The sequence below is a fragment of the Bos indicus x Bos taurus genome, chromosome 1 (assembly GCF_003369695.1).
Source record: "Bos indicus x Bos taurus breed Angus x Brahman F1 hybrid chromosome 1, Bos_hybrid_MaternalHap_v2.0, whole genome shotgun sequence".
NCBI lineage: Eukaryota > Metazoa > Chordata > Mammalia > Artiodactyla > Bovidae > Bos > Bos indicus x Bos taurus.
In genome coordinates this window covers 105,586,851-105,599,002 of record NC_040076.1, presented here as the reverse complement: position 1 = coordinate 105,599,002, position 12,152 = coordinate 105,586,851, and the positions used below count along the sequence as shown (strand labels likewise).

The following is a 12,152-nucleotide window of genomic DNA, read 5'->3' as shown; positions in this document are numbered from 1 at the left end:
TGTGCCTTTTGACTACGGTCATCCAATTCCTCTTTCCCCTTGCCCCCACCTCCACCACTTCTGGTAGTTGCAAATCTGATCTCTTTTTCTAAAGACAAAAATTGTCATTTCATTAATTGTACTAAGGTAAAACTCTGCTTCAAAAAATAGAAATGAATTAAAACTCAACAAATAGTTACTGGGGATCTGTTGTATAGAAGACTGTGTATTAAGGACTGTGTCCTAGATGTCTCTGCTGCATAGGAACTTACATGTCCATGTTTAAATCACTAATAATGATAAGTGCTATAATTTATTGTGCGCATTCTACATAAAGGTACTTTCTGAGTACTTAAGTATGTTTCACCTGTTTAGTCTCACAACTACTGGAGTAAATCATACCATCATTCTGAAGATGAGTAAACTGATGCTTGGGGAGGTTAGATGATTTGCCAAAGTTAACAACAAAAGGCGGAGAAGGCTATGGCACCCCACTCCAGTACTCTTGCCTGGAAAATCCCATGGACGGAGGAGCCTGGTAGGCTGCAGTCCATGCGGTTGCTAAGAGTCAGATATGACTGAGTGACCCCACTTTCACTTTTCAGTTTCATGCATTGGAGAAGGAAATGGCAACCTGCTCCATTGTTCTTACCTGGAGAATCCCAGGGATGGTGGTGCCTGATGGGCTGCTGTCTATGGGGTCGCACAGAGTCGGACACGACTGAAGCAACTTAGCAGCAGCAGCAGCAACAACAAAAGGAGGCCAGGATTTGTACTTAGGTCTCTGACTCTAAGGCTTTAAATCTGTTATCACTAATTATGGTTTAGTAACTGGAAGAAGCACAAGCTGGAATCAGGATTGCCGGGAGAAATATCAATAACCTCAGATATACAGATGACACCACCCTTATGGCAGAAAGTGAAGAGGAGCTAAAAAGCCTCTTGATGAGAGTGAAAGAGGAGAGTGAAAAAGTTGGCTTAAAGCTCAACATTCAGAAAACTAAGATCACGGCATCTGGTCCCATCACTTCATGGGAAATAGATGGGAAAATAGTGTCAGACTTTATTTTTGGGGGCTCCAAAATCACTGCAGATGGTGACTGCAGCCATGAAATTAAAAGACGCTTACTCCTTGGAAGGAAAGTTATGACCAACCTAGATAGCATATTCAAAAGCAGAGACATTACTTTGCCAACAAAGGTCCATCTAGTCAAGGCTATGGTTTTTCCGGTGGTCATGTATGGATGTGAGAGTTGGACTGTGAAGAAAGCTGAGCACTGAAGAGTTGATGCTTTTGAACTGTGGTGTTGGAGAAGACTCTTGAGAGTCCCTTGGACTGCAAGGAGATCCAACCAGTCCATTCTAAAGGAGATCAGCCCTCGGTGTTCATTGGAAGGAATGATGCTAAAGCTGCAACTCCAGTACTTTGGCCACCTCATGTGAAGAGTTGACTCATTGGAAAAGACTCTGATGCTGGGAGGGATTGGGGGCAGGAGGAGAAGGGGACGACAGAGGATGAGATGCTGGATGGCATCACTGACTCGATGGACGTGAGTCAGTTCCTGGGTGAACTCCGGGAGTTGGTGATAGACAGGGAGGCCTGGCGTGCTGTGATTCATGGGGTCGCAAAGAGTCGGACACGACTGAGTGACTGAACTGACTGACTGACTGACAGTACCATGAAATGATGGCTTAAACAGAGTCAGCAATTTTTTTTTTTTTGTAATAGCCAGATAGTAAATAGTTGCAGTTTTTAGGTTATATGGTCTGTTTTGCAACTACTCAGCTGTGCTCTTGTTGCACAAAATTGGCCATAGATAATAGGTAAATGAAGGGCTGAGGCTGTGTTCCAGCAAAACTTTATTTACAAATGTTTGCCTCAGGGTCTTATTTTGCAGACCCCCAGTTTAAATAAAGCAGTGAATCTAGGTGAGAGGACATATTTAGGCCTTGTGTATTAAGTGCTTTAGTGATTCATATAGGTAGCTGAATGAATACAGTGTAAAGAAGTTTTTCCATTAATCTTTGGAGAATCTTAGTAAGTTTCAGGAAAAAAAAAAGGACTGAGCTAGATGCCAGTAAGGATGTACGGAGTGTCCTTTCAGTGAGGGAGCCTATGATTGTGAATAGATACAGCTTAAAATATAATCCAGATCCCTTTTATATTTTAATAACATTAAGAACAGACAGCCACATCGGTGTTAGTATGTCCTGGTGCACACATAGGCATATGTGCTCTTGGGGGGTCATTAGATCTTTGATTACACATTGGTACATGTAGATGAGAAGGAGAAACATATGGCTCCTCTGAAATTTTTATGGAGAGTAAATGAAGTCACACTATATTCAGTTCAGTTCAGTCACTCAGTCGTGTCCGACTCTTTGTGACCCCATGAATCGCAGCACGCTAGGCCTCCTTGTCCATCACCAACTCCTGGAGTTCACTGAGGCTCACTTCCATCAAGTTGGTGATGCCATCCAGCCATCTCATCCTGTCATCCCCTTCTCTTCCTGCCCCCAATACCTCCCAGGATCAGAGTCTTTTCCAATGAGTCAACTCTTCGCATGAGGTGGCCAAAGTACTGGAGTTTCAGCTTTAGCATCATTCCTTCCAAAGAATACCCAGGACCGATCTCCTTTAGAATGGACTGGTTGGACCTCCGTGCAGTCCAAGGGACACTCAAGAGTCTTCTCCAACTATATTAACACAGAGTAATAACCAAGCATTCACACTTCAATAAAATTGAAATGAACTATGGGGAAACAGTGGAAATAGTGTCAGACTTTATTTTTTTGGGCTCCAAAATCACTGCAGATGGTGACTGCAGCCATGAAATTAAAAGATGCTTACTCCTTGGAAGGAAAGTTATGACCAACTTAGATAGCATATTCAAAAGCAGAGACATTACTCTGCCAACAAAGATCTGTCTAGTCAAGGCTATGGTTTTTCCTGTGGTCATGTATGGATGTGAGAGTTGGACTGTGAAGAAGGTTGAGTGCTGAAGAATTGATACTTTTGAACTGTGGTGTTGGAGAAGACTCTTGAGAGTCCCTTGGACTGCAAGGAGATCCAACCAGTCCATTCTGAAAGAGATCAGCCCTGGGATTTCTTTGGAAGGAATGATGCTAAAGCTGAAACTCTAGTACTTTGGCCACCTCATGCGAAGAGTTGACTCATTGGAAAAGATTCTGATGCTGGGAGGGATGGGGGGCAGGAAGAGAAGGGGACGACAGAGGATGAGATGGCTGGATGGCATCACTGACTTGATGGACATGAGTCTGAGTGAACTCCGGGAGTTGGTGATGGACAGGGAGGCCTGGTGTGCTGTGATTCATGGGGTTTCGAAGAGTCGGACACGACTGAGCGACTGAACTGAACTGAAACAGAAATAGCTTGGTGACTAGGATCTTTAAAATACTTCTAAAAGCCATTTTATTAAGACGGTTATCTCCATCTTAAGGTATGGCTTATTTTCTGTTTCTGCAAAGTCTGATTCTCTTAAGCCATCTGTTGATACATAGAATTAAAAATGACATTTTGGTTTGATCAGATGCACTTTGATCAGGTTTACATTGATGGTGTTTATCAAGACTTCTACTTAAAATTTGCTTCACACTAAATGTTAGTTCTTATTCCTAGGATAATGTTGTTTGTCTGTCTCCAAAACTGGCACAAAGCCTGGGAAACATGAACCAGATTTGTGTGTGTATTCGAGTGACGAGTGTCATCCACCTCATAGATCCAAATACCCTACAAGGTAAGTTTTAGAAACTGCCTTGACACTTCCATTTAAAAAACAGTAATAATTTGTTATGTTAATTTTATGAAGTATTCTCAGTAATACTGTTTTAAAAAATTAGTTAAAATTAATGCTGTACAGTTTTTAAAACACTGGAATTTAACACTTTTGGTAAGTTGCTCTTGTATTTTTTTTTTTTTTTTTTGAAGAAAAATTTATTTGAATTTTAAAGTTTTTATTAGTCTTATCCCATTAATTTCTACTGAACTGGACTTACTTACCTCTTTTATTTTTTATGACTAATTATTTAGGTTCATTATTAAATTTTAGTCTGGAGCATATGTTTTACATTTTGAAACATTTGACTTAAAAGAAGACCCTATATTGATAGATGTCTCTCAGTACTTGGTTGCATCTCCTACTTGATCTTTTTCATATGTTTACTGTAATACACGTTTTCTTTTATAAAACATTGAATTTATTTTGATATTTTCTAGAAAGTCATTTATTATCCTTATCAATTAGAATTCATCAGTCAAAATTCTGTTTGTAGTATTGGGATGAACATGTGTCAGGTAGAAATTTATTTCCCGTAAACTAAACACCTGAGATGGCTGATAATGTGTCAAATAAAATGCCAGCACACGAAACAGCTATACAGCTGATGGGATCCAATCTTATTTTAAAGGCACTTGTTAGTAGCTACTTAGGATATTTTTGACACCTGGTATTTCTCTTACTCTCTGGGAAATTTGGGGTTGATGTATAGGAATAAATGATGTCCCCTGCAGTGAAAGTTGCCACTCTGGTTTCTGTTGACCTGATGCTTCTCAGTTCACTGTATCAACTTCTTCCTAGTTAACACATTTGATGGCTTTTGAAATACTTCAGTTCTTTCGTTCTTTAATGTTCTGTGTTTGCTCTTAGTTGCAGATATTGATGGGAACACTTTTTGGAGTCACCCTTTCAATAGTTTATGCCATCCCAAACAACTGGAGGAGTTTATTGTTATGGAATGCAGCATAGTCCAAGATATAAAACGCAGTGCAGGTGCTGGAATGATATCAAAAAAGGTAAGTTCCATCCTGTTCACCTTCCCCTAATCCTAACTTACTGTTTTAGTCTCCCTCTCTCACTCTTTTTTTGGTTTTAATTTGTTAGTAATTCCAAACTGTGGTTCCAAATAAGCTAACACCACATTCAGTTAAAAATGGGTTTTGTGTTTGTATGCCATTTGCTTTTAACATGTGGCCATTGTGGTGAAAACTATCAGACTTACGCTGTCTGGTAAGTTAATTCTTTCTCTTTAATATTAAAATGTTATTATGAAAAAGTATTTCTTTTACTTTTTGTACAGAAGGAGCAAATGAGAAGCTTAACCCGCTTTCACTTTTTAAAAAATGTCAAACATTTTGAATTAAATATATATATATTATCACTAAATACTGAATACTTCAATATGCATCTGTAAAAACTAGAAACCTTTGCTACATAATCAAAGTATTATCATACATATCAACTACATAGCTTGCCAAATTTCTTCATTTGTCCCAAAGTGTCTTTTATGGTTTGTTAACACCAGTACCTATCTGGGGACTGACTGTACCTCTTAAATATTAATAATAGTACCCGCTCTTTTTTTCTAATTTTTTTTTTTTATGATACCAACTTTCTAAGGCAACTAGGCCATTTATTTTGTGGATTTATATTCTCATTTCCTCATGATGTTATTTAACTTGCTTCATAATCTCTTATATTTCCTTTAAAAGTGGATCTGAAGTCTCATTTAAATTTAGGTTAATTTTTTTTTTTGGTCAGAACATTTCAGAGGTGATGATATGTACCTTTTGTGATATATCAGGAAGCAAGTAATGTTTGATTGTTTGATAGCCAGATATCTTTGTTGAAATTTTTGAAGTTTTTCCCTTTGTTCCTGCCTTCTCCCGCCTCCTTCCTTCCTTCACTGCCTCCCTCCCTTCTACTCAGATTGCCTCAAATGTAGCCAGTAGCAGCCTCTTCAGAATAGTTTCTGTCCTTTAAAAAAGTTGTTTTTTTTTTTTTTTTTAATAACTTTTACTTTTTTTGGGTGAGGGTAGGTGGGGGGGCTTCCCTGGTACCTCAGATGATAAAGAATCCACCTGCAATGCAGGAGACCAGAGTTCAATCCCTGGGTCGAGATCGCCTGGAGAAAGATTTTTTTTTAGAGCAGTTTTAGGTTCATACCAAAATTAAGATGCGATAAAAGATTTCCTGTATACCCCTTGCCTCCACACATTGGTAGCCTCCTCCATTGTCATTGCCTTTCCCCCACCAAAAGAGTGGTACATTTGTTACAATTTATGAATAGATTTATGGACATACAGTTTATGTCCACGTTGACATGTTATAATCACACAAAACGATTACATATTTGACATTACAGTTCACTCTTAGTATTGTACTATCTATGAGTTTGGACAAATGTATTAATATAATGACATGTATCTATCATTATAGCATCCATCATTATAGTATGCAGGATATTTTCATTCCCTTTAGAACCTGCTGTGTTCCCTCCTAACCCCTGGCAATCACTGTTTGTTTTTGTTTTTTTTTTTGTAAATACTGTCTTTATAGTTTTGCCTTTTCCAGACTGTCATACAGTCTTCTCCTATTGGACTTGTGTAGTCTGTTTATATTGGCTTCTTTCACTTAGTAATGTGTGTCTAAGGTTCCTCCATGTCTTGGCTTAATAGCTTTTTTTTTGGTAAATGCAAAGTATTATCTTGATATCCCACAGTTTACTCATTCACCTACTGAAGGACATATTGGTTGCTTCCAAGTTTTGGCAGTTATGAGTAAGTTACTGTAAACATTCCTTTGCATGTTTTTGTGTGGACATAAGTTTTCAGCTTCTTTGGGTAAATACCAAGGAACATATTTAATTCTGTAAGAAACCACCGAAGTGCCTTCCAAAGTGATGGTATCATTTTGCACTCCCACTAGCAGTGTATTGGAGAAGGCAATGGCACCCCACTCCAGTACTCTTGCCTGGAAAATCCCATGGACAGAGGAGCCTGGTGGGCTGCGGTCCATGGGGTCTCGAAGAGTCGGACACGACTGAGCGACTTCACTTTCACTTTTCACTTTCATGCATTGGAGAAGGAAATGGCAACCCACTCCAGTGTTCTTGTCTGGAGAATCCCAGGGACAGGGGAGCCTGGTGGGCTGCCGTCTGTGGGGTCGCACAGAGTCGGACATGACTGAAGGGACTTAGCAGCAGCAGCAGCAGTGTATGAGAGTTCCTGTTACTCCACATCTTCACCAACAGTTGGTGTCAGGATTTGGGATTTATCCGTGTTTAGGAGTTGGGCCATCCTAATAGGTATATGATAGTATCTCATTGTCAATTTATATTTCCCTGATAACGCATGATGAGGAGTATTTGTTCATGCTTATCTGCTATCTGTATGTCTTCTTTTGTGAGTTGTCTGTTAATGTCTTTGGCCCATTTTTTTTAATCAGATTGTTTTTTTCTTATTTTTGAGTTTTAAGAGTTATTTATGTATTTTGGATGATGTCCTTTGTTAGATGTGTTTTCTGGAAATATTTTCTCCGAGTATAATTCATCTTCTTATTCTCTTGACATTGTCTTTCATAGAGCAGAAGTTTCTAATTTAATGAAGTTCAGTTTATCAACTGTTCTTTCATGGATCCTGCCTTTGTTTTACTTACAAAGTCATTGCCAAACCCAAGGTCAGCTAGATTTTTTTCTTTTGTTATCTTCTAGGAGTTTTGTAGTTGTGTGTTTTCCAGTTAGGTCTATGATCCATTTTGAGTTAGTTTTTGTGGAAGGTGTAAGGTTTGTGTCTAGATCGACTGTTTTTTTTTTTTTGCATGCCAATATCCAGTTGATCGGGCTTTCCTGGTGAGTCAGCAGTAAAGAATCTTCCTGCAGTGCAAGAGTTGCAGGAGACATGGGTTTGATCCCTGGGTTGGGAGCATTCCCTGGAGGAGGGCGTGGCAACCCACTCCAGCATTCTTGCCTGGAGAATCCTGTGGAGAGAGGAGCCTGGCGGGCTATGGTCCATAGGGTTGCGAAGAGTCAGACATGACTAAAGCAACTTGCATGCATGCATCCGGTTGATCAAGCGCCATTTGTTGAAAAGACTGTCTTTGCTCCATTGTATTGCCTTTGCTCCCTTGTCAAAGATCAGTTGACTGTATTTATGTGGGTACACTTCTGGATTCTATTTTGTTCCATTGATGTATTTGTTTATTCTTTTGTCAGTACCACACTGCCTTGATTACTGTAGCAGTATGGTAAGTCTTAAAGTTAGGTAGTGTCATTGCTACAACTTTATTCTTCTCCTTCAAAATCTTGTTGACTATTCAGGGTATTTTGCTTATCTATTTAAACTTTAAAATCAGTTGTTGATACCCACAAAAAAATCTTATTGGGATTAAAAAAAAAATTGAAACGTAGTTGATGTACAGTAGTTTATTTTCTATATACAAGTGATTTGATATTTGCATAATATTATGAAATGATCACCATGGTAAGTCTAGTTACCATCTGTTGCCATACGAAGGTATTATAGTATGACTGACTGTTTTCTTCATGTTGTATATTATACCTATGTGGCTTAATGTGGGATTTTGATCAGAATTGCATAAATCTATAGGTCAAATTGGGCAGAACTTAAATCTTGGCAATATTGAGTTTTCCTGTCTATGAACATGTAACATCTTTGTGTTTTATTTGTTTGATTTTGTTCATGAGAGTTTTGTAGTTTTCCCCATACAGATCTTATAGTTTGTTAGACTTAAGTTTTGGGTGCTAATGTAAATGGTGTTTTAACATTTCAAGTATCATTTTTTGTATTGGTAAACAGGAAGATGACTTTCATTTATAACCTTGTATCCTGTTACCTTGCTAAATATATTCAGGAGCTTTTTGGTCCATTTAAGTTTTCTTTGTAGATGACCGTGTCATCTGTAAAGATAATTTTATTTTCACCTTCCTGGTCTATATACCTTTCATTTCCTTATCTTTTGTATTAGCTAGGGTTTCCAGTAGGATATTGCAAATGAGTAGTGAGAGGGGACATTCTTGCCTTGTACCTGATCTTAGAGGGAAAGCTCCAAGTTTCTGACCATTAAGTATAATGTTAGTTGTAATTTTTAAATAGATACTCCTTATCAAGTGAAGGAAGTTTTCCTTCTATTTCTAGTTTACTGAGAGTTTTTATCATGAATGAGTGTTAGATTTTGTCAAATGCTTTTTATGTATTGATATCATTGTGTGATTTTTTTTTGTTTTTAGCTTGTTGTTAATGACTGATGGGCTCCATTAACTTGATTTTCAAATATTGAACTAGCCTTGCATACATGTGTTAAATTCCACTTGATAATGGTGTACAGTTCTTTTATATTTTGTTGAGTTTTAAATCTATGTTCATGAGAGATTGGTCTGTAGTTTACTTTCCTTGTAATGTCTTTGTCTGGTATTGATTTTAGGGTAATGTTGGGCTTGTCAATGAGTTAGGAAGTGTTCCCTGTGCTTCTGCCTTCTTGAGAAGATTCTAGAGGAATGGTATATCTCCCTTAAATGTTTGCTAGAATTCACCAGTGAATCCATCAGGGCCTAATGCTTTCTGTTTTGAAAGATTATTAATTATTGACTCAGTTTCTTAATAGCTGTAGGTGTATTCTTATATCCTTTGACATGACTTTCTTTACTAGTCTTTGAAAGCGTTGTTATGTTTTGGGATAACACCACAACATTTAGGTGTTCTAAAATCACATTGTGTAGTTCTTACCCCAGTATCTGAAATCATATATTTCTTCAAGCATGTCAGTCCTATTTCTTCTACTATGAAAGCAGTATTTAAGAGCAGACACTTATCATTTAAACACCACCACTTCTTCTCCAACATATATAAAGCTAGATATATGTTTTTTTTGTTTTCAGAAAATACATTGTTAGAACTTAGTCTTTTCCTGGTAATTTGCTCCCCTCTGTCCCCCCACCCCAGTTTTCCCCTAAATCCAGGACCTGTTAACTTCAGTTTTTTCCTCTATCTTTATCTCTTCTTTTTAACTCTTTGAGATTCTTTAATTCTATCTATAATTCTTAGTGTTTTGCTCTGAATCCCATTTTACTTGGGTTTGTTTTTGTTAAGGTATTGGCATGGCTATACTTAATTCAGCCAGGAAATTTGAAATGTCATTTACAATTGCTTGTAAAATTCCATGTTGGAAAGGGCCCTAGTGGTTTTTTGCTTAAAAAGTTCAAACTTGAGATGATGTTTCCATGATAGTTTTTTTAAAAAGTTATGCCTCAAAATAGTAGACACTCAGAAAATTAATTTGATGATTTGGATGCTGTTGTGGCAGTGGTGCTGCTGGGATTGTTAAATTATTTTCTATGAACTCTGGTGTTTTTAACCTTATGTGTAAAACATAAGGTGTTACTTAAGATATTTGCTGTATTTAAATGAAGATTCCCCTGCTTTTTTAGTAGGTGGCTTCCCAGATGTGCAGTGGTAAAGAATCTACCTGCCAGTGCAGGAGATTCGGGGTTGGGAAAATTCCCTGGAGAAGGAAATGGCACCCTACTCCAATATTCTTGCCTGGAGATCCCATGGACAGTGGGGCCTGGCGGGCTACAGTCTATGGGATCGCAAAGAATTGTACATGACTGAGCACACGCATGGATGAATGTACTTTATTCTTTTTGCTCAGTCTTTGTTGGATGATCTCCCTGTGAATACATTTCTTTCGAAAGTTCTACATATGTGTCTGCTTTGGTGACAATGTTAATGTTTTTAGAAGCCTTGAATAAAATCTTAACAAAAATATTTATTTTATGAATTACTTATGAGTTTTTCTCTACTCATAGTTCAGTAATTGGTTAATTTTGACAGTGTTTCAGAGGTCTGGAAAGTCAAACACTTTTAATTTAAAATGAAAATCAGAAACCAAAATCAACATTGTATTTAACTTTTCTATGAGATACTTTTTAAATTATGCCTAGATTATTGAAGAGTTCATTTTCTTCCCTGTTAAGCATACCCTCGGGGAAGTCTGGGTACAGAAAACATCTGAAATGAATACAGATAAACAGTATTTTTGTCGCACTCATTTGGGACATCTTCTAAATCCTGGAGACCTGGTGTTGGGGTTTGTATAATTTTATATTATTTTAAACTGCCCAGTAGCATTGCAAATTTTCTCTGGGAGCCAGCAGAGCTATCTAAAATAAAGTTGTTTATCCTAAAAAGAATTTAAGAATTCTTAGGAGCTATATAGCTCACTTTATTATTGATAATAAATTAAATTACTGATTGGACAGAAGCTTATAATTATTTCATTTTGGCCATTATCTTAGAGTCATTTGTTATAAGATTTGAGTAATTGATCCCTGAAATTGTATGATAAGATTATGTGTATAGTTTTTTGGGGAGCAAGTGGTTTTTTGTTAGGCATATGCTGTTAAAATAAATTTCACTGTTAAAATATGGCAGCTATATATGTAAGGGGTCTTTATGGGCATAGGATAGCCCATTCTGATGCAGAAGTTAATAAGCTTGCCTTAAACATTACTTTTGCTCTTGGAGTTTCAGTTCTTTTTACTGGAGAATGAAGGGTGTTTTGTTTTTGTTGTTTATAAGAAATGGAGCCATCTAACTGAATCTTTACATTAGACTGAGATATATCTGTTTTGTTCTTTTACAAGAGTATGGTAAGGTGGGCAATAGTGGATGACTTGTGAAACTTAGAGATAGAATGCATTATTATCTTTGCTATGATCTGTAGAAGCCTATTTACTGCACAACTTCTGAATTGGGAAAGCGTATTAAATGCTTGATCTTAGGAGGAACTGTTAGGTGATTATTTATAAAACAACATGGAAAGAGTAAGTGTTTCATTAATTGTTTCATTGTTTTCATTTCAGGTTTGATTTGGTCAACTGTAACTTAAATGATGAGCATGTCAACAAAATGAAATCAGATAGAGTCCCAGATGTGGTAAGGCTTTAGATTTTTCCCCCCTTTTTCTTGTGTTGATGGGGATTAATGTAATTGTTATGGGGAAGATGCACGAGTTCACATTTTTTGAAAATAATAAACTTAGATATTTCTTTTGAAATTGCAGTTAAGTTATAATAGCAAAATCTTTATGTAAGATAATTATTCTTAATCTCAAAATCCAAGATTTATTGAGTTTTTTGTTTTCTCTTACCAAATTTTCATTCTGTCAAATTGCTTGATAGTATCCATAGAGCAAAAATAAATTTACAGCTAAAAACGATGACCTTTATTCTGTTCATTCTTTTAGGCTCAGTTTATTTCATGCCTTTTTTCTTCATTTTTTGGTGGCAGCTCATATAGATCTTATTAGTTCCCTGACCGGCGATCGAGCCCGTGCTTCCTACAGTGGAAGCGTGGA

General features: G+C 37.2%; 1 protein-coding gene across 1 annotated transcript in view; it reads left to right on the top strand.

Annotated features, from left to right (window-relative positions):
• The window catches only part of NMD3 (NMD3 ribosome export adaptor), a 36,660-nt gene that overhangs the window by 20,269 nt on the left and 4,239 nt on the right, over positions 1-12,152 (top strand). The window contains exons 10-13 of the mRNA XM_027542193.1: positions 3,620-3,737; positions 4,647-4,792; positions 10,771-10,883; positions 11,659-11,731. Coding sequence (XP_027397994.1) covers positions 3,620-3,737; positions 4,647-4,792; positions 10,771-10,883; positions 11,659-11,731 — 450 coding nt within the window. The remainder of the gene's footprint in view (positions 1-3,619; positions 3,738-4,646; positions 4,793-10,770; positions 10,884-11,658; positions 11,732-12,152) is intronic.